Source organism: Trachurus japonicus, chromosome 6 (assembly GCF_045865225.1).
Source record: "Trachurus japonicus isolate A0001 chromosome 6, Traja_1.0".
NCBI lineage: Eukaryota > Metazoa > Chordata > Actinopteri > Carangiformes > Carangidae > Trachurus > Trachurus japonicus.
Window position 1 is genome coordinate 12053557 of NC_140912.1, and position 22889 is coordinate 12076445.

General features: G+C 39.3%; 3 protein-coding genes across 4 annotated transcripts; 1 reads left to right on the forward strand and 2 right to left on the reverse strand.

The window, feature by feature from the left end:
- The first annotated feature begins 1324 nt into the window (after positions 1–1324).
- Positions 1325–5957, forward strand: parp16 (poly (ADP-ribose) polymerase family, member 16). 2 transcript variants are annotated; one of them, XM_085778776.1, is made up of 7 exons: positions 1325–1517; positions 2294–2490; positions 3886–4023; positions 4116–4322; positions 4416–4587; positions 4693–4837; positions 5517–5957. In XM_085778776.1, the coding sequence occupies exons 1-7, from the start codon at positions 1490–1492 to the stop codon at positions 5650–5652; spliced, it is 1023 nt and encodes a 340-aa protein (XP_085634902.1). In that variant the 5' UTR covers positions 1325–1489; the 3' UTR covers positions 5653–5957. The 2 variants fall into 2 exon arrangements, with proteins under 2 accessions (XP_085634902.1, XP_085634903.1); XM_085778777.1 differs by having other exon boundaries at positions 1325–1377.
- Positions 5958–7750: 1793 nt separating this feature from the next.
- On the reverse strand, positions 7751–10056 carry LOC146985667 (uncharacterized). The gene is made up of 4 exons (XM_085780585.1): positions 9697–10056; positions 8721–8808; positions 8424–8619; positions 7751–8303 (listed from the first exon to the last, which is right to left on the reverse strand). The coding sequence occupies exons 1-4, from the start codon at positions 10022–10024 to the stop codon at positions 8244–8246; spliced, it is 672 nt and encodes a 223-aa protein (XP_085636711.1). The 5' UTR covers positions 10025–10056; the 3' UTR covers positions 7751–8243.
- A 1911-nt stretch (positions 10057–11967) lies between these two features.
- On the reverse strand, positions 11968–22278 carry ctdspl2a (CTD (carboxy-terminal domain, RNA polymerase II, polypeptide A) small phosphatase like 2a). Its single transcript, XM_085778778.1, has 13 exons — positions 22106–22278; positions 20123–20334; positions 19291–19426; positions 18768–18914; positions 18424–18651; positions 17580–17673; positions 16941–17052; positions 16022–16108; positions 15869–15931; positions 15681–15760; positions 14349–14475; positions 14154–14249; positions 11968–13205 (listed from the first exon to the last, which is right to left on the reverse strand). The coding sequence occupies exons 2-13, from the start codon at positions 20309–20311 to the stop codon at positions 13140–13142; spliced, it is 1425 nt and encodes a 474-aa protein (XP_085634904.1). The 5' UTR covers positions 20312–20334; positions 22106–22278; the 3' UTR covers positions 11968–13139.
- Between the last annotated feature and the right edge of the window lie 611 nt (positions 22279–22889).

Sequence of the window (22889 nt, forward strand, 5' to 3'; positions counted from 1 at the left end):
CAGGTGCTGCAAAGTGTCAACGAACATGGTGTCAAGTGTCAACATCAATGATTTACATACATTGCCTATAAAAGACTTTGTAAAAATGTTTTATCCCACAAAATGAAATTCATTACCCAATTCCTCCTATAATACTGGGGATGATAACACCTCATTTGTCAAATGAACAATTATAGATACATTTGTATCACATTAAATAGATGAATACGGTAAACTGAAGATGATGAATCATTTTTAAAGTGTTAAGATACACCATGTAGATTAAACACCTTTTCAGGCATTTTTCATATCTATTAATGCTTTGCAAGTTGAAAACCAAAGCAAATTTATTTAGCCTACAACAGGGCACTTCTACTGCATTTAATAATAATTCATTTAAAATATGTAAAAAAAAACACACAAGAAAAAAGACAGAATATGCCAGATGTATAAACATGTAAGTGCAAGGTGATTCGTATTCAAAGTTCAGTCAAAAGCAGTTAACAAGATGAAGGTTTTTCAGACCACATGCACTAGTGTGTAGTATGGTATGAAAAACCAGCCAAGAGACACTAGGTGGAAGGCAGAGAGCCACCATTTCTCCCCATAACAAATCATTTAACAATCACAATTTCTCCAAAGCTGTTTAATTAAAGTGAAAATAAAATCTTACATTGTTCATCTTTATATTGGGATATTTGTTGTGACTTCATTAAAAAGCCATGAACTATTCCCAATTCTTTATCAATTAATCAAAAGAGAACAACATTCTCCAACACACCATTTGCCAAACAAAAGAATGAAGGAATTTAGTACACTGACCAGCTTGCAAGATGCTTTTGAGCTTCTCTACCTAACCATGTATTGTTATTCGTGTGAATGCTGAAAGATTTCTTCAGGAAATGCTCTATTTTTATTTTTTACTTTTCAATCAATATATTTCAATCAAGAACAGCTGAAATCTGAATCAGTTCAACAGTATTACAAACTATGTCCTAATTATAACTTTTTATTATTATTATTATTATTATTATTATTATTATTATTATTATTATTGTTATTATTATTATTATTCAAGGAGGATTATAAAGTCTATGGGTGTGTGGACGTCATGCTGCTTTCAGGTGTACTCGTTCCAATGGTAGTTACACGACAGCGTGAGGATGGGGAAATCAAACAAGGTCTTTTTTTTCTCTTCTTGCTGTTTTTGACACGCTGTCTTGGTTTTAGTCTCTATAGTTGTATTCATCTACTTACTGTCTTTTCTATTCGCTAATGGATCTCCAAATTGGCCCAAAAACGGAGCATCCCCGACATTTTTCGGGTACTTTGAACGCAGCAGTGGCTCAAGCTAACGTTAGCTCTTCCTGCTGTGTTATGAGTTGAGCGAGACTGAAGGTAGGGGCAAGTAATTACACTAAACTACCGTCTAACAGGTGAAACAGGGCTAGGGTGTGTTCCTAATACCCTTTATAGGTACTCGCGGTAGCCAAACAATGATGTGTTTGTCATGAGCAACGTTACTCGGCGACAGAAAGGTCAGCTCTGCACTTGTTGTTGCTCTGCTAATGTTAGCTAACGTCGACCCTCCTGTGCTAACCAGTCCAAAGCGCTACTACAAGCTAACACTGCACCTGTGCTGAGTTAAACTCCACATTCAGCTACTCAATATCTTACTTAACCCTGAGTCTCAGTGTGTTCACGTGTCTTTAGAAAGCACCTACATTTCAGAGAAGATTGCTGAACTTTAACTGACCCGTATTGCTGAGCATAAAGCAAATTAGTGAAGAGGTTATTAAGTATCAGGCTTTATGGTCAATCAAAATACCAACCATCAGACAAGATTACAGCTGTTCATTACAGTAGGTTAACGAACAAAATTGATGATGAGACTAGATTAAAACATGTCATTGTTCCAGCTTATAAAATGTGACATTTTGCTGCTTTTTAATTGTAGTTATTTCATGTTTCTAACTAATATTTAGGCAAAACTGGCATAGTTATCTCAGTTACTGTGCTGGCATTTCTCATTATTTACAGTTTTTCTTTGCAAATCAGACCATCAGCAGATTAATTCCTCGTAAAATAGTCATTAATTGTGGTTTTATAGAAATGGTTGAAATTAACTTCACCTCAACTAGATAGATTTTTGTTTGAATTAAGTGCAGAAATGTACTGAGGATAAGTCGTGCGTTGTTTTGAAAACAAAATGTTTGCACACTGTGTTGGCAGGAGTTACTTATTGTGCTGTTAACACGTAACTTATTTTTTTTGGCTGTTCTCACTCGTGTTATCTTATCACCTCTGTCTGCAGTGCTGGGAATGCAGCCACCGCTCCCACCTGAGGCGGTCAGAGAGCTGGTGTGCTCCTGTCTGCACAGAGACCCAGTAGCAGCAGACCTCCGCTGCAGCCTGTTCGTTGCTGCCGCTCAGAACTACAAGAGGGACTCTTTGCTCAGACCCTTTCCTCCCCGATACCTGAGTGGTGACAATAAGGATTTTGAGGAGCTGGTATGAGATACAGAAACCTTTAAACGCTTATGAACAATCTACATCCCTGCTTAAGCAAACAGAAAATTACTATAAGCAAACAGAAAATTCAGTGACATTTTACTTTTTTTTTAGTGTGGATGCAGATGCACCATGAGTATGTTGGTGGCATGATACACATACACTTGGTGGCAGTAATGTGCTGTTAAAGGTGGCATTGTGTCAGTCAATACAGGTGAAGAGAGAGACTCCAAGACAGTGTAAAAAGACAGATTGAAATGTTAAATCGCCTTTCAAATGGTTTAAGAGTTGTGGTAGGCAGGTAAATGTTTCGATCATATAAAAAATGTACATATTATTGGTGAGAAATATTGAAAGTGGGTTGCTGTTGTTTATTTACCCAATCACACACAGATTAGAGTTGTTTTACAGATTTGAGATCTTTACAGTTATCAGATACTTAAAACAAAGATTTATGTCTTAAGGAGGAACCATCAGTTGTCATGAGATACCAGTGTCAGACTCTTAAAAAATAAAGTTCTTATTATTCTGAGGAAGGAAAGGCTGAATGTGATTGCACCAACTTCTTGGATTTACTCAGTGTTCACTTTTTCAAGTAAATCTGACCCAGACTAACACAACTGCTCTGCCATAATAACGTGTACTTTTATAATTTCAGCATATATCTGGTGTCTATTGTTGATGTTTCCACCTTTACTTGAAATTGACATCAGTACAAAGCAGCTGTTATCTTTGTAAATGGAAGCCAGGCGTTGGACTTTTTCCTCCATCATGACTCGCGTGTTTCCAGCAGTGTAGATGCATCACTTTGATGTCAGTGTTTTACAATGGACAGCTGTTAGAAAAACCTTCCAGCAGTGATTAAATGAATTGATAAGCTCAAAGGCATGATATTCTGATAGTACAGATAATTTCAAACCAAACACTGCCTTTAACTGTGACCACAATAATAAACATATAATTGAATTTTACACATTTGTGAGGATGTATCCCCCCTGGACAATATGAGCTTTGGATGGATGGATGCTACAGCTGGCCTGTTAAAGCACAGTAGATCACAGAGGTGTACCTGATTGAGTGGACACAGATTGTATATTGGGTTTGTAAATGATAGTATTTGCAATGAGGATGATTCTTATATTTTATAAAGAAATATTGAAAGTAAATGTATTTACATTGTATTTGTTAGTGTGTATATACTTGATATTAATAGCATCGTCTGTGGGAAGACTCAAGATAATACAGGAATCTGTACTGTGAGTGCAAAGATGATAATGCTGATGATAATGTTTCAGACAGAGACAACACAGCAGTACACTGAGATGAAAAACATACTACAGACTGCCCTGCCTGTTGCCATGGCACTGTAATCAAACAGTTCATTTTGTCCTCTAGTTGGCAGATGTGAAGTCTTTGCCTGGTGTCAGAGAGCTGGTGAGACTGCGACCTGGAGATGGAGATCATCATCTGGCTCTCACACACTGGATTCTCTCTTCAAACAGCTTTGCTGTGAAGACATTACAAAAAGAAGAGGTACGTTAATGCATTTATAATAACACAAATCACAGTTTCTTTAAGTGTGTGCTGCTTTTTAGTTCATAGTGTGTTTCTTTGATCTCCACCAGTATGGAAAACTCTGTAACCTGACAGAAAATGAAGGGAATTCTGCGCCTGTGCCAGATTTCCTCTTTGAACTGGAGTACTGTGACCACATGAATGCCAGGTTTGAAAAGATGAGAGCGGGACGAGATGTCTTCTATGCATTCCACGGGAGCCGCCTGGAGAACTTTCACTCTATCATTCACAACGGGCTACACTGTCACCTCAACAAGGTCAGTGCCGCCATCTTAAGAATATGTGGATATTTCTGATTTACATGGAAACTTAGATCTGCTCGGTCTGGCTTTGTGTTTTTGTACGTGCAGAACTCGGTGTTTGGAGAGGGGACCTACCTCACCAGTGACCTCAGCTTGGCTGTCCTCTACAGTCCACACAGCAGCGGCTGGAGAGAAAGCTTGCTGGGTCCACTGCTCAGCTGCGTTGCCTTGTGTGAAGTCATCGATCACCCAGATGTTAAGTGCCAGGTCAAGAAAAAAGGTGTGTACCTCACCATGTGACCATACTAACTGGGTACACAGAATGTGAATCCTTTATGATTTAATTTGCTGTAAATTGAAACCACCCACTTATTTTCTATTCCAGATTCTGAAATCATTGACCGTCAGCGCTCAAGGGCAAAGAACAGCGAAGGAGGGGACGTACCACAGAAGTACTTTGTTGTCACCAACAATCAGCTTTTGCGAGTCAAGTACCTGCTTGTTTACTCTCAGAGGAGGCACCTGTCCAGGTAAGACAGGTCAACACAAGAAGAGTTCATGTTTGCTACAATGACTTCCTGTCTATGTTAGCCATATATACAGTATGTAGCTGTATAGCAACATCTACATCAGTCACACCTCTTAAGATAACTCATCATGAGATTTGATAATTTCATTAGATTTAGTCAACTTAAACAGCTCTGTTAACATCCTAATGTCCAGGCCTGGCAGGTGCTCAGAGAGCTGGTGGCTCAATTAAAGTTATTATCTGTTAATCTGCTGATTATTTTCTTTATTTTCCAATTATTAGGAAATCATGTTAAAATTTCCCACATCCTCAGGTGTTTTATCTGACCGATAAATACAATTTATTCAGTTTTGCATCAAATAAGACAAAGAAAAATGTTAAATCCTCATATTTCTGAAGCTGGAAACTAAAAAGTATTTGCCATTTCTTGCTTAAATGATCATTTGATCGTTTTCATAGTTTCCAAAAAATCTGATTTATCATAGACTACTCATTATAGTCCCAAATTCCGCTGTATGCTCTGTACAATGAATCTCATGTAATCTAATCTATAGTTCTACAGAAACACAGACCTGTTTTTCTGTAATTTGTTCCACAAGAAGTAAATGGGTGTGTTGGTCCGGTCAGCACTTTGTTCTGCAGGACTAAAACCTGGCTTTCCTTATGTTTTTCCTCTTCAGACATTCACGCAGCAGCTCCTGGTTCCTCCGACACCATTTTGCTGTGATGATGAGCCTCTACCTTCTGCTGCTCATATTCATCGGTGCCTTTAACTCCACCACCTTCGTATCCTTCTGGAACAGACTATTCAGGTGATGAGACAACGGGACAGACGGCCTGGATGTTCGTTGTACCCTGTGCCTTCCTGATCGCAGACTGACTGGAGGCCTGAGCAAAGATGCACCTTTATACTTTTTTCTCTTTGCAATCATTCTTTTATTTTTATAAGTAGGTGGAATTACTGTTAGTTCAAGATAACATATCCTTTCTAATAGCAGCTATCCTCATAGCCTGCTCTCATGTATTAATTCTGTCGAAATCTTTCTGCATTTTAAGAATGATATGCAATGTTTCATCTGTAATTTGTATTTGTTTAGTAAAGAATCAGTTTTATAGAAAAACTCTGTTGCTGTTTGGTCTCAGTCATGTGGGGACAGTTTGAGTAACCAAAGATGGGAAAAGAAAAAACAAGGAGGATTTTTAGCACAACAACCGACATACTGACTCATTAATATCTCTGATGCCTGATTGACAGTCCCTTGATTAGGCAGCAATTATTTGTAATGGCATGAATTTGTACATATCAAGTATATAGAATTTATAAGTAAAGTGTAACTTTAAGATTTTATACTTATTCGTCATGATGGAGGAAAACATTAGGTGATAATATTGGCTCACTGAAAGGCCACTGATAGCCTGTTGTAATAATCTTGTTTTTCTTTTTTTTTCAATCTTTCAAGCTGTGATTTTTTTTAATTTATAAAATACACTAATTTGTACTGAAATTGTGTCATGTCTAAGTAAGGTTAATTAATTCTAAAATCAAACAATCTTAAAAGTGAGGTTTAAATGACTGTAAGCATTAGAGATATTGAGAATAATCATGTAGAAACCTTTGTAGCTGATTCCTGTGCATCAAAATCAAGGTCACAATAATCTCTTGTACTTTTCTATTGTTCCAGGGTTTTGTGTTGTATTAAGACTTACACAGGCTGGCTGCCTCTTACAGAGACATATTTATTACAGCTGGCACGAAGACAGTCGTTTTGTTATCCATTGTTTTTATCAGTAAAAAAAAAAGTGAGACGGTATATGGGATTGATAACGGAGGCGGCCTGCTTTGGTGACAGATCCTGTCGTTCTAATAAATAGCCAATATGCAGATGTGTGTCCACAGTTAGAAGCACAAGAAATGCACAAAAGGAAAAGAAATAGCAAGGGTGTTTTTGTAGGGAAATAGTAAAATGACATGTTTTCAAATGAAATGAAAATTTTGCATTTAAGTTTTAGCAAAGCACCAATGTCTTGCAACCAAAGTGCATATTTTAGATGGATTTATTCCTGCATGACCTGGATGTACGTAACAGCATAGTCGCTCTTTTTATTTACTTGCCCTTACTTACTTCATCTTATATCCATGTAGTCACACTAGGAGCTGCACAGATTAAATACCAGGTATTATTTAGTAGGTCAGTAATGCTGCTCGCAGCTAAAATAAAAAGAAGATGAAAGAAAACACAGGCCTTTGTTTTGGTATAAAAACTAATTCCACCTTGCGAAATCCCTCAGATAAAGGGCCTCTCTTGTTCAGAAATGTCTCACATTTGAAGGACACAGAACAAACTGCCCATTGTTGGTCCACACTTTATTCCCTTTCTGTACACACTTCATTATTGCTGCCTCATAAACTGTCTGTTATTCAATAACCATCCACTGTCAGAGGGGCATTGATGGCAGAGGGGACTCGAGATGCTTTACTTCTCCTGTGAACCAGAAAACCTCTGGAAAGCGGAGTTCAGCAAGAAGAGACTCAAGAGATGGACAAAGACAGATTCATTTACTATGTTATTGTTACCCACATTAACATATTATTACACCTCACAGTTTTTAAATACTTCACTGTCTCTGCTTATTGTTATTAGGTCACACATGATCACTACAAAGGGAGTTCTTGTAGAAGACTAAACTAAAACCAAACAAGTGGCTCTGACACTGTGCTGCGGCACGGCTCTGCTTTGAGCTAAATAATCAACATGTTGCTGTTTAGCAGTGCAGTCAAGACTAATGCCATTAGTTCTGCTAGTGCTGTATTTGGCCTATAATGGATTTACTCTAAAGGCATCAATATCTGGATGTCATCCAAGGTGCTGAGATATTTCAACCTATGATGGACAGACGGCGTGCAACTTGCATGGCTACAAACACTTTACACATCATGTGCAGAGTGTTGGTGCTTCACTGTTTACAGTCACCTGTTAGCTGCCTGTATGAGTTGAGTCCCAATACAGAGTATCAAATACAGTAATTAGCAGTAAAGAATTCATGAATTTCAGATGGTTTTCATCATTTATCTTCAAGTCGACTAATAATAGAGATAATTGTATAAAAAAGGTTATTCTTGATACTGAAATAATCACTTGGATCTTAGTGAACCTAGAATCCATCCATCCATCCATCCATCCATGTCCTATCTAGCCAGTAATCATTCTAGCAACATCATCTTCCCACCAAACGAGTAGAGTGTGACATAGACCTTTATTTCTCATGATTTAAAATACACTTGATTTCACAGGATTATGCTTAACGTTACATGACATGTAAAATGTGATACACAAAGTTTAGAGATAGCTGCCTTTTTCCATTGTGCTACATAACTCTGGAAGGTTTTCTCTCTGGATCTCCTCTTCTTACTTCTGTGCGTTTTGACAGGCTGGGACCAAACATAGAAAATGCCCCTCAGCAATACCCTAGAGAGGAAAACAACACAACACACACACAAGATGAGGTGTGCGAAGGCACGACATTTTAATGAAGCAATATAATCGCTTAATTTGTTGTTGATGTGGCGTTGTGACGTCCTCATTTACCTGCAGGTTGTTGTGGCATGCAGGACTATGAGCTGCTGTCAGGTGGTTGTGCACGCACTTCCCAAAGCGGCGCAGACAGGAGGAATCTGAGGGGGCGCAGGTCTGAGGACATGACGGGGGTTTGAGCAGCAGACAGCTTGAACAGGAGGTGTGTTGGCAGGAGCCCTGGCATGGCTTCTTCTCCACAGACGCAGACCTGCAAAGCACAGGAGTCAGATTTCAGTTCAAAATGCAACGTGAAACATTAGGAAAAAGATGAGAGGAGTTTGTTTGTTGGGTGAAGTTTCATCCAGGCACCTGGCAGAGCAGATTTCAGAGGGGTTGGCCTGGCAGTATTCCCTGGTGCACTCTGGGTGACAGGTCTCTGGATCCAGTGGTTCAATCACTACACAAAGCAAGTGTGAGAAACAGGAGATATGCATCTCATGAAACCTTTGCTTTTAAAATGTAAATGTTTACATATTTGCAACAAAGTGTGCAAACCTCTAATCTCTTACTACGTCTGATACTGTATCAATAACAGTGACAACTCTTTTCACCACGGAGAAGATAAGAGGTGTAATTATGGCTTAACTGTTAGCAGAAACCTTTGATTCAAAGGAAGCCTTGACCGCACTATCAGTCTTCACAGCTCATAAATAAGACTTACCACACTGGCACTGTTCCCACTGCAACTTCGTACATCTGCTCAAGTATTGTACGTTTAAATATCTCAATTTTCTGCCACTTTATACTATAACTCCACTGCAGTTGAGATTACCTACTTACCACTCCACCATGTCACAGCTGTAGTCATGAGTTACATTGTAAATAAAAATCTGAAAATCTTAAAAACCAATGATCAGTTTTCCAAAACTGCTGCACATTAAGTTACACAAGTGTTTTTTGTACATTTATTGAAAAAAGCTTCCCCTCAATCAGCTACAACAAGTGAAATCCTTAAATGAATAATTAACAATGATACAATATTATTTTGAAAATGAATACAACACTGACAGAATCAGGTCTGCTGCATGGTGTAGTATTTCTACTTTTCATATATCTCAGATGCTTCAGGGCTTTTACTTCAACTGAAATTTTCTCAGGTTGTGGTTGTGCTGCTTTTGCAGTGGCTGTATGAATGAGTTTCCGTGCTGTTGTCACATCCTCTTTTTCTTAACTGGTTATTAATGTAAGAAAACATTCACCTCCCTGTGGAAAATGATTTTAATGATGTTAAGTCGTTTGCAGCACGTTTCATCTTAGATCCTGAGGTTATTAATTATAGTCTCACCTGCTTTACAGATCCCTTTGCGCTCTTCTTTCGGTATATCAGCCGCTGCGTCCTGGGAAACACACACCAGTCCCTCGTCACACTTGCCCAGGTAGTCCCATGTCCCCCCACAGGTCTCCCCCTCCGTCCTGGCACAGACAGGGCAGCAGCCGCAGACGCCCGTCGTGACGCCACCTTTACACTGGAGCTTCAGCGCCCGTCGGGAGGAGCAGTGGACCCTGTCGCAGGGCGGGCAGTGGAGGGCCTGAAGCTGCTGAGCGGCCCCAGAGGGCTGTTCCTCTGACCCTAATGCCCCCAACAAGGCGCTGAGAAAGAAGAGCATCCACATCCTTGATAGAAATAATGTTACTCTGAGGTGAACACACCTGTCTGCACCTTTTATATATGTCAGCTTTATATAGTTCATGAGCCACAACCTCCACCCCCCACCACCAGCAGCCAATAGATGAGGGCAGGGGGGGTTTCACTGGGTGCATTTAGTCTAAATACTCAGTTAATTATCCCCACGTCTTATCTTCGCACTATCATTAACTGTGTGATTTTGTTTTGAAATAATTCCTTCTTCAGACACCATTAGATAAGTGTGATGAAGACTGGCCCCCTTTGTATTTGGAGACACATGACCTCTGGAAGGGGCAATTCAGTGCACCCTTACAATCAGATAATGACCTATTTCTTGAAAGAACAAAAGGATTAGGACATCAACAGGTTATCTGATCAGGATATCTCCTAAGTTTCATATCTGTGAATAAAAACTGGCAAGTTGTGCACATAACAATAAACTATGGCCACTGTTACTGGATGTCTGTCAAGTCACAGCGGAGGTTGTTTTTTCTCTCCCTCTCTGTTTATCTGGTTTATTTTTGATAGACATAATGAACAAAGCATGTTTCAGAAGTTTGTCATTTCAGTTTATTAATGAAAGTAGGCCCATAACTAGGACCACCAAGTAAAAGCAATTACTTTGTCATATTGTCATATGTTTTGTTTTTGCAATGGGAGAGTTTTGAAAACAGTTCAACTGGTTTGAGCTTTAGATTTATTTGTCCTGGTAAGATAGAGGACCATCGCTTAAAAAAAAAAAAAAAATCATTTCTATCCAGCCACTAACATTCAGGAAAAGAATTATGATGTGACACCCATGATGTCTCAAATAGTAGCTAGAAAACAGAAAATAACTGTTGTGTAGCTGTAAAAATAGGGATAAACAATTTAACAAAGTCATGATTCGATCGATTAATTGATTGATTGATAAACTGAATGATTGATTGATTTGATATGATTTTCTGAAAAAATTGTGTATTGTTTGAAACAATTATTCAGTATTTTACAGCACTTATGACACTGCTGTTATCAACGCAGCAGTGTGACACCACAATAATACTATCGATGCTGTAGAGTAACAACCACATTGCCTAATCTTTCCTTACACCATACTTCATGTCTTAACTGAAAAAAATTATCAATTAATTAATTCATTTATTTGTCCTTTTTTTTGTAAATGACAAAAATACTAATTTGATCACCAACTCTGATTCAGTAATATTGAAAAATTAAAAAACATTAATATACATTATCTCCTGTCTTCCAGTTACTCTTGCTGGGTCATTGACAAAATGCTCTTGTGTTGTGCTTTTAAACATTTCAACTTTTCAGACTTTTAGAGGTGAGTAAAGTAAAGAAACATCAGCAATGAATTATTTACTACATGACATTTTTTCAACACTTCCCAGCAACATCAACAATACCTCCTGATGGTGAAATGAATTTACCGGTAGTGAATATGCCCAGGACACAGATAAGCAGCACAAAACAGATGGGTGGATAAACCAATTAATCAATTCTGCTAACTTTTTGCTACACTTTTCCATAACTGACTCAAAGTCCGGCTGCACAATCCTCTGCTGCTACAATCCCACTTTTATTTTGAAGGTGTATGATGTTTCCTACCAGTCAGGAGAGTTTTAATTCCTCCATGGGCCTTTTATTGGGAAAAAATAATTTGTTGTTGTCAGAGGTTTGTCTTGCATGTTGACAAAGCAATTTGAACTCCACTTGTTTTGAAGGTGTCAATTAAATCATGTGGCGCTAGGGGCAAGGAAACATCTAGTTTGATGTCAACAAATTCAGGGTGCTGATGAAGACCATGTGATGTGATCGAAAGCTTTAAAAACACTGAAAACATATATTGATTCCAAGGTCCAGCTCATTTCACCATACCACTTTGTTTTACTTAACTACGACTAGAATAATTATAAGCATGAAGCTCAGTCATATAAAAATGTATTTATTTTCAAGGAAACCATTGAGTAACACTGAATACAACAGGAGTGATCATTCAATAGTCAATAAAACTTGTGACTCCTACATCATAAAGATCCCACATACAAGACGTCTTGGAAAACAAGATTTGAAAGCAAACATGTTGGCAATTTGCTGGTGCTACAATTTCAGTTTTTTTTCTCCCCACATAACAAATTGAGGTGATATCCACCTGTGTAGAAAAGTGACAAGATTTTACATCAACTTACAAAGGGCTGGATGTCAAAGTGCAAGATGCCTGAACCCCCCTCCCACACACCCACCTCCCCGACCACCCGTCACCAAAGAGGACGATCAAGGTATCGAAATCAGAAATGGACTTTCAAATACAAATCTCCAAAATTATTGTTCTGCCTTTATGGCTTTGTATTCAGTTGAGACCCTATTCTAGCTTACATGACATAGCTTTAAAATATTATTTCAGAAACATTTTCCTCCCAAAGATACATTTTTTTTTAAAAACTGCACCTTATTACAGACAACTGCATGTAATGGAGTAAAGCATCACAGGAATAATGCAGGCATACAACAGAAAAGCAGCAGTTTATCAACAACTTCAAACAAAACACACTAACATTTTGTTGGTTTATAAAAGAAACCGAATCAAAGAATACATACTAAAATCTGAAGTGAAAATAAAATGACTTAAAAACCTTGAAGAAAAAAAATATGTACATATATTTACAAGTAAATAGAGTGAATATTATACAGGGTTTGACTGGCCGTTCAAGGTCAGACTGAAGCCAACAAGGTCCATGAAATCCAACACTGCATGACATTCAGTTTTGTCAATCCAAAATGGTTCCTAAGAGACAAAATACCTTCCAGGAGGCTGTTTTCAAGGTTGCACTAAAAAGAAGCGAGCGAAGTAAAGAACCTGCAGGTCCATTTATTCGGAGGCGGGCTCGAGTGCGCATGTATAAAAACATCCAGGGCTTTTTATCTCAAACATAGCTTTCACTTTTTTTTTTGCATGATTTCAAAAATAATAATGATGATAGTAATGGCAATGTTGTTTGCAAACAGAAATCCACCAAATAGATCCTCAAAGGGGTCAGTTTTTTTTGTTGTTTTTTTTCCAGCCGTTGATACCATCTTGAACTGAGGCGGACGCCAGGTTATCAGTCTGGAGGGAGGAGGTCGTGCAAACGAAACCGTTCCCGGATGTGCGGTCTGACATCTTCATTCTGTCACAGAGAGGTAGGTCATTTTATTTCCAGGCGAACAAGACACAAGCAACATTATAAACAAGACTAATAACATGAAGAGAGTGAAAGAGTGATGAACTGATTTTTGACAACAGATTTGAAGCTCTGCAGTTCATACTTGTACTTTGTGAATGAAACTTTCTTGAAACGGACAGATAAGGCAGCTTTACATTTAAAGGGGCAATTTTAGGGGCCATGATAATGCTAATGATTAGTTCTCACAAACCACACGCCCATCTGAAATCATTAATTCACAACAGGTTTGTGTAGTAAAGAAACTCTGGTGAATTCACAAAGTGTTTAGTTAAAGAATATAAAAAAGATTGTATGTGAGATCCAGTGTTACGTTCATCAGTTGGACTACATAGATACAGAATCCTCAAAAATCCTCATTCAGGCCCTGCACTGTAGTCCTCCTAGATCTGTGAGTTCATTACTTCACAGTGAGCTGAACATACTGAGATTCTTGTGGGGAATAGATACTGTATATTTTGGGACTTTTAATGTCTTTGTTATGAAAGGAAAGTATAAGAGACAGGAAATCAGGGGAGAGCCACGAGTCAGATTCGAACCCAGGCCGCTGCAGGAAGGACTAGGGGCTATGCCGACACTGCCTGTGCTCTAGGCCAGGGGATGAGCCACCGGAGCGTCCCGCTTGTGGGGAATACTTTAAACATTTTCCAATGATACCCGTCATAAGCGCTACATGTATTCTTAATTCTGTGATCAATATTCATCTTTTAATTCATCACTTAGTAATATTTGGTACAACCACTCAACACCGATGATGTTTTTCCTCTGGTGTATGACATTATAGGCACGAGACGTCCATGCATTGACCACAGAGGAAAGAGAAGTTGTAATATTCACGCCATCATATCTGATGTTAGGCTAACATGACAAAAGCCATAATTTAAAAATACATACCAGCTCCACAAGATTCTCGAGGAAAGGAACAAGCTTTAGAAGCTCATTGTCATTTCTATCCACAAACCAGCTCTCTATAGGGATCCCATTGGAAAGCTGGAAAAGACAAAATCTCTGTGACTCAGAAACCCTGGGACTGTTACTGGTTAAAAATAAAAAGCTGTTTTGAATTGTTTTATTTTTTGGTTTACTAACCTGATAAGCAAAGGCTTGGGGTGAGTTGTCGATTATTATCGTCTTGGAAAGATCCCGTCCAAGAATGTTTAGGTCTTTAATGTAATTTCCTTGAACACACACACAGTGCTCACGAAATAGCCTATGTCTGTAAAACACAGAGATTATTTCTCAGTTAGAACATATAACAATACAATTTCAAGTTACCACGACAGACTCCTAACTAACAACAAGGAAACAAGAAAATTAGGTTCTAGTGTGGAGTGTGGGATTTCACAATGACACCTTTAATAAAAAAAACTGTGTGTAAATAGTCAGGTCCAATAGAGCATTAATCCCACAGGTTAATAGCAGATGTCTGCTCTTTATGTGCAAAACAGGTTTGTGCCTCCATCCGTCGATTTTATCATATAAATTCATATATATCTAAGATCACAACAACATATATGTAAGTAGTGTGGGAGACCAGATCAGAAAACATAAATGTGCAGGAAGGAGGAACAGAAACATCACTGGGGTGTCAGGTAGTTTTGGTGCAAACACATTCTCCTTTCTTTATCTGTCATACTTTCTAAGGAAGAGAAAAGGCGCAGCCTCCTCTGTTGATCTGACGAGGCCGAGTGTAGCACCTCACTAGTCAGCTTTAATGGTTGACTGACAGGTCAATCACCTTGGCTTTCAGGTCGTTGTACATCTGTTAAACCTATAGTGACCTTTAGATTTCATCTTCTCATCACCACAGCTAACTCAGCAGAGGGTTTTAAATACCACAAAGAAAGCTATTTAAAATACGCGGTCATGCTAGTATTAAAGACATTAATGGAAACCAGTGTGAACCAGATGACCTCGACTTATTTAACAAGTACATGGATTTATTGATATTAATATCCCATTTTAATTCATACCTCCCAGCTGTATAGCAGTGTAATTTCTATTATCGTTATTAATGAATCATTTAACACAGTCTATGCCTGGAATAGCAGCTGTAATGAATGAATAGATACAGTAAATGTAAGGAAGGAATAGCCAATCAAAATATAATCATAAATCTTAAAGTTAAATTAATTTTACATGACTAAAAAGAAACACTATTACTACAGATTTGATTTTCAAGTCATGTTTTGCTGGAAATACCATTGAAATGCTGCACTAATAACATGCCAGAGTACAGAGAAAACATTTCATATCTTTTCAAATATATTTTTTATTATATATTTATGGTCCTTTTTTTTTAAGGGGAATTAAAATCAATGCTTTTGAAGAGTTTTGTTTCTGTGACCTCGATGTTACAAAGCATGCAGAGTGAACATCAAAATAATCTGTTAGACAAACTGCTTCAGAGTTTTCACTGACCTGACCAACTGTTTTTTCGGATCCAGGATGTTGAGCAACTTGTCAGCATAGACTTTCTTTGAAGCCGTGAAGAGAATAATCTGAAATTTTAATGGACAGCAAAAAGACATGAGTAGTAAATCATTAATCAAATTCAGTCATATTAAATAAACACTGTCTGGAGTGTCCTGCTCATAAAGACAACTCACCTCATACATTTGAGACATGCGTTCAAGAAATTCGCGGAAAAAGGGCCTCAACCGCACATACACCTTCAGATTGAAAAAAAAAAAATCTAATTTAATCAGAGCACGAGAAAATGGAAACTGTTCAATTACAGAGTGACCTTCAACAGTTGGTACCTGGTATATTACATCTTGAAAGAGCACAGGGAATGTCAGGGCTGCGTCTTCTAGCTCGTTCAGACTACAGTGAACCAGAGTTTCATCCTGAGAAACAGAAGAGGAAAACATCAGCATGAACACACAGCACAAACACAATGCTGAGTAATGCATATATAATGATAACTAATTACATTATTCAACTTTTAATTCATTAACTAACTTTGAGTAGTATACATTAATTAACTGCTTGCTAATAGGCTACATTAATTAATGTGTTTCCTAATCCTAAATAATACATAATAATGATTGTTAATATATCTGTAAACAGTTAATTAAAGCAGATATCAGTGGCACGGCCGTTTCGGCTAATGCTGTGTTCAAGGCAGGCTTTTGAAACCGTAAGTTACAGCTTCAAGTCACAACTACGACTTGGTAGCGTTCCAGGTAACCCGTAGCTCGTGTTTTTACCGTCCTGTTGTCTGTGAAAGTTCCCTATAACGGCCACTCGTAACTTCCGACCCGTGAACTCGTACCAGATCGAACTGGTATGACTTCACAGGAAGGAAAAACACAAAGTACGAGTTTCCTTGAACGCACCATGAGTTAGCAGCCCCCGCCCTTGTCAGGCATCAATTGGTCCTCGTGCTACGTCACCACATTCACGCGCATCCCTTGGCTGCACACACAGCCCTTCATGCCGTTCTCTCCCCTCATTGGATAACACTTGTATCCCACAAGGAAAATTTTCTCCTCGGGTTACAGCAGAGCAGAGTGACGGAGAGACTCGTGTTTAGGCTGAAATACTTCATGTAAGTGATTGCTGACGGAAAATAGGACTATTTAGGACTTATATTAACAAAAACATTCCACTGATATCTGCTTTAAGGTCAAATTACTTTAAATATCGGACATGACCAAGTAACCACCCACTGCTTACCAGATCTAAGACGAGAGAAAACTCTGGTGTGCTGCGCGTTTTCAAAGGTAACGCTGGTTTGCGCGTTAACTGCTCTTCTGTCAGCGGAGGCACATGCTTGATGAAGAAGTACCTTAAAACATGAGAAGATCCTCATTTAACAGGGACTGTCGCAACACAGGGGAACACTTTTAGAGCAACCAACTTCATGAGACATTAAGGTCCAGTTAAATGTCAGTACCACAGGGATGAATAGATCCAAAGAACTAACATCATCTTCTCACATGTGTCAATTAACCGAACTGTGAAGCAATAGGTGGGGTCCTACGTAGTACAGCAGTGGTGTAAACATGGTGTCAGAGTGATGACAGTTTTATGCTGCCATCTAGTGGCTGAAAGTTTCTCATGACACCGGATGCTGTTTGCTCACTGATACACAATGTCACCTTGGATGTGACTTCGAGTGGAACCAGACCACACATCTGATCACAGTTCAGGCTGCTAAAAGCACAGTTTTAGTTTTAACTCTAAGATCAAGGTCAACACGTATTCACATAAGCCTCCGAGTGGAGCAAATGTTACTGAACTGCTGATTTTTATCATTATTTCACTGACAAATGGCAACAATCATCACTGTCGAGATAACGTCGCTCTACTTACGGATCAAAAACTTCCCAGTCCTCATCGTAAGAGGTTTCTGGAGGAGCTGAGGGTAGTGTGTGTGGGTAACTGCCATCTGGCACACAACCAGGAGCTGATGAGGACAAAATGGTGAGAACTTAGTTCAAATGGTACATGTCTGAGTAACAATGAACCACAGCCCCAAGGACATATCCAGACTAGCCACAAGTACACAAGCTCCTGTCACTTCTCTCAATAATATCTGAAAACATTAACCATGTTCCTAGGGTACTTATGTCATCCATATCACTATACAATACTATTACATTCACTCATTTCTGTAGTCGTTTTTCTAACCTTTTTATCTGTGATGGTTAAAAACGTTCACTGTTCAGTCCAGTTCTGTTGCTGCTACTGTCAAAGCTGTTGTATTATCTACAATGCTCTTTGTTGAAGGTCGCTGAACAAGTACCACCCTCAGCCAAACCGATTAGGTGAAGGTTCCTTTTTGAGGCTGTTATTCACTTCATTACAAATTTTAGTGAGATTTTGAATGAAGTTTTCTGAAAAGGTTTACCTCCTTGAAAAAAAGAAGAATTTCTCTTTCAGTCAGGCTCTCTATTGATGATTATGAAGCAGATCTTGATTGTTATGTACGTTGGATCTAAAAACTGGTAGCTGGGTCCATGTAATGATAACTCCCTTCACTCAGTCTTTGACCCTGCTGCTGACACTGAAGTGAGTGCAATTTGTGAGGGGGGCCAAATGATGCCAGAGTACTGACACGTAGATTATCAGTCACATAAACTGTCCTGGCCTACACTTACATCGACAAAAAAATCCCAAATTACAAATCGGAGGCTCAATGTGAGAGTGGCCGTACCTGTTAATGGTGGCATGTCGGTTTCAGTCACAATCTCCCCTTCTTCTATGGATGTATCGGAGGTAATCTGAAGCCTTTGTGGCAACACTGGGTCGGTGTGACATGGAGTGATGCCCTCTGTTGACGTGAGAGTGCTGCTCGGCATTTCCTCTGCCTGCTCAATGTCCAGCTGTTTCATGATTTCCTCTGCCTCCATCGCTTGGCCAGGAGAGTCTGAACCAGGAGTGGCTGGAAAGAGGGAAGACAACAGAGAGAGGTAGGTACAGTTTGGTCTCTGGGGAACTTTTTAAAAGGTAATGTTAAATGATAAGACATTTTCAGACAAACATTTGAGCCCTTTTTACCAGTTTTAGTTGCTGGTGAGAAAAAGTTGAAGACTGGAGAGAAGATGGTTCCAAGCAGGGTGGTGCGTGGTGGGCTGCTTGCTGCCTCAACGGGAGTGTCTAGTTTACCGTTTGGTTTCATGGGTTTACTGTTGCAGGTCATTGTGTCTAAAGAAAGATAACATCTATTTAATAACAGCCCTAAAAACAAAATAACTGTCTAGTTAATGATAATAGCACCTTACAACCCACAGTAAACAATAAAATAACAAGTACAATGGATTAATAGAAAATACATTTGAATAAATATTGTTGCATGAAACAATGAAACAGGTAACCACAGGTAGGCAGGAAATACAGTGAGATTAATAGAAGGAGATCTGAGAGTGCAGGCAGGTTTATGGATTAAATATGAAAAATATGGAAGTGCCATATTGCGAAGTGATAAAGTGAGAAGCAGAAGTTGTCTGCGTATGGTGTCTGTACTAGTAACTGTGCATCATCAACATGAACCATTAACCACTCCCTACTAGGACTGAGGTACCTTTATTTGGAGTTTTCCGGCAAACTCTGGAGACTGATTTGTTGGAAAGGCCTCTAGTCTGTGGTGTTGAAGTAATTAGATTGCTATCCGAATTACAATCAATGCGACTCCTTTTGGCGGGGATGTCCTGCTCCACCTGTGGGGGGTAGAGGAACAAGTCAAGGCTACAACAGCGCTTCACACAGTTTCAAGTTTCCAGCTAATCTTTACTTCTTTCAGTCTAAAAAAAGAGTAATTTTAGAGTTGAAAGGAAATCATTTCATTAGTTTATCACCAGAATGTTAATCAGCAATAATTGTCAAGCAGCTGTGGCATAGTTTTTCATATTTCATTTTACACTAAACATAGCTTAGACGTGTTGACAGACAGGAAGGAAAGCTCTACAATACTTGATTAAATCATTATTTTGTGTTTTAGTTGGAAAGTGTTGAGAAAATATGACTAAATCTGCCAGTAGTAAGACTTAACGAGACCTTTAAGTGACGTGATTAGGTCTGATCTAGTTTTGAACTATGAAATACTTACTGCTGTTAATAAAATAAGAATACAGTACACGGTTTTACCACTTCATCATTACCACGTGAAACCGCTGCCAGAATAAATATGAGGAAGTTCACAGAAAAAGGCTAGAGCGGGACACAATGTTGCTTGTGTTCGAGACTTTCTCTTCGGATCTAAAAACACTACTCACTATTATGTGACTCACCGTTTCAGATTATTGGCTCAAATGTAGCGGAGGCTACAAAAACCTTGTTCTTACAGTGTATTATCACGTTACGGCAACAAAAACAAGACTGTAAAAGAGCAGCCGTGTATCGTGATGTACACCCACCTTGACAGCATTTCCACGGATGAATTTCTTTATCGTGGAGAACAGGCCTGTTTCATTCTTCTGCATTTTGCCACGACCTCTCACAGGGGAGGGCTCCACTTCACAGTATTTCCGTTTGGCCTGGGATTGGTGGGTTCGACGGCCTAAGTTTGGCTGCTGAGGAGCTTTACGCACTCTCAGCCTCATCATGCGCCACCGTCACATAGAAACATCTGACAAAGGGGGAAAAAAGAAGTTTGGCTGAGAGGCTGATTTATCCACCCACATGCAAGCAATAAAATTTGACAGATAATTCATTTTCAGTGTACAATCTAATGCAATTCAAAGTTCTGTGTGGAAGTCAACTTTATGATGCCTTCAATGTCCTGTTTTTGTTGAACCTGTCATTGAGATGTCAATTAGATGTTTCTGCACTGAGGTGGTGGCACTACACTGTGTCTACATATTTCTAATATTCTGCCCCTGAGGTAGATAAGATAAGATTTTCAGTGAGTTTAGGTGAAATTCACCAGTAAACTAAGGGGAATCTAAACCAATCAAAAAATATGACTATTTATTATTTACAGACAAAATAACCTTGGTAACCGTGGACAGATGAGCTGGTCTCCGAACTGCAAACTGGACGACAAGTGCAATTTTACTGGTTTTATACCAAGCATTGTTCAACCAAATGCAGTTTCTTGTGACTTGTAAGACAGCATACAGTCAAGGAATATATCATATCCCTGTGTCGCACAGGTTCTGCTGTTAAGCTGAGTAAGCAAAGATAAAAGTACCCAAACGGGGACTATTTTAAAGTGTCATTCTATCATGCTGGTCATTGGTATCTGTGAATTTTTAGTTCCTGTTCCTACTTCTCAGAACAAAAATAATAATTGTGGATGATGCTGGTCACTTTGAATGCCAAGCAGAGTAGTTTGCCAAGTGTTTGTGTGGGTTTAATTATTTTCAGTGGACTGTGACGTGCCATTTTCTTTTTTACTAATCTGGTGTAACTTTGATATTGCATGTATGTAAGTGCATATAATAACAACGACAGCAACGCCGTTGCCCTAGTACATTCACTTAGATTAATGAAGAGAGACAGTCTGGACATGGGGGTCAACCCGTCAGCTATGTTCAAATTGTGTTATCCTGTTTTTTGAGAATGAGACATTCAAAGTTTCGGGGGGAAGTTTCCATCAAAATGAAATGCACGTCAGACAGACCGGTCAGTAGAGTGGGCGGTGTACGTGATAAACATTGATGGTAACGAGGATGTGAAGCCTTTAATGTGCTACAATGTACCTGCTATTCATCACAAATGGTTTCTGTGTTAATATGCCTTCAATAATGCTGCTAGTTAACTAGCTAATCGTTTTGAAGTTGGACCCGATAACCTCACAGCCCCGCCGACTACCGTTATATAACATCGGACCGGCTGCATTAACACCAACGACGTCAGCTAGCGCTAGTAATAATAGCCAGCTGCTGCTATTTAGCACACTGGCCCAGCGTACAGCTGCCACAGGTCTGATGCTGGTGTCCCGGGCATCTAAGGACACGACTGTTGTGTTTGTGTGGCCATTACTGACGCTTGTATCTACTGTCACTTTGAATTATTCGTACCGTAAACCTGATATTGTCAGTGGGCTCCGTGGCTAAAGTTAGCACCCGCGGCTACAGTTTGCTTTAAAGCTAACAAAAAAACGCCAATGGCAGCAAAAGCAAAGCCGTGACACTATTCGCTTTAATTCCCACAGCACGGCTCAAGTGTATCCCCGTTTAAATTTTCGTGTTTAACCCTCAAACTATCCAAAAATGCCATGGTAAAATGAAGCTAAATAAGAGCTAGCGGCGCTCCGGCTGTATTTTGTTCGCCTCCGTAGCTGTCTTCAGCCATTTAGACTACGCCCCCTTCGCTGGCTAGCATTAGCCCGCTAGCTATCAGCGAGGGGGACAAACCTTTTTTTTGTTTACATGTTGACGTTGTTTGCTTCTTACCGATGATCGGGGGGGCTCTTCAAAACCTGCCGCAGCGTTGTCAGCTCTCGGCCACGACCGTGGCGGCCACCGACAGAGGTGGGGCCGTGGTTGTCGCTGCCAGCCGTGTCTTGTTGCTCGGTGGCTAGTCACAGAACAACCATGTCTGCGGACGCCATTTCCCGCCTCAGCACAAACAGAACGTTGGCGGTGCGCAGGAGAATGCGACACACACACGTAGAGGGGAACCAACGTGGCGGAGAGCGGAGTCAACAGGAAAATGGCTATGGTGTGTATGTGCGTGTGTGTGTTTATGTGAATGTGTGCAGTTAGACTGAGGCTCACAAATGTATTTTTAACACATCACTACAGCAGCCATGCTTTTAAATTTAAACAATAGTTTCCGGTCAGAGGGAACAGAGTTTTAAGCCCTTAGGGAAACTTTTACTTGAGAGACTGGATCAGCTGATGTGAACTACTATTATTGTTGTGAAACAGGTGGTGGACACAAAACACAAAGCTACACAGCAACAAACTGAATATTCATTCAGTAAAAAGCCCAGTTTAAACTCATGCCTCACTGAAAGAGTCTCAGAAACAAATGCAAAGTTCTGCATTATTTTACAACAAACATAACTGACATTACCATGCTCAATTAGACAAATCAAATAGATTTTCACCTGTGACACTGTGAATGTGACCCAATTAACTGACCACTGGATAATTAATTATCTCTCCATTGGTGCTGCTAATTCCTCAAACCAAAAGTCAAAGTCATCAACAGGAAAACATCCAGTAAAAATTA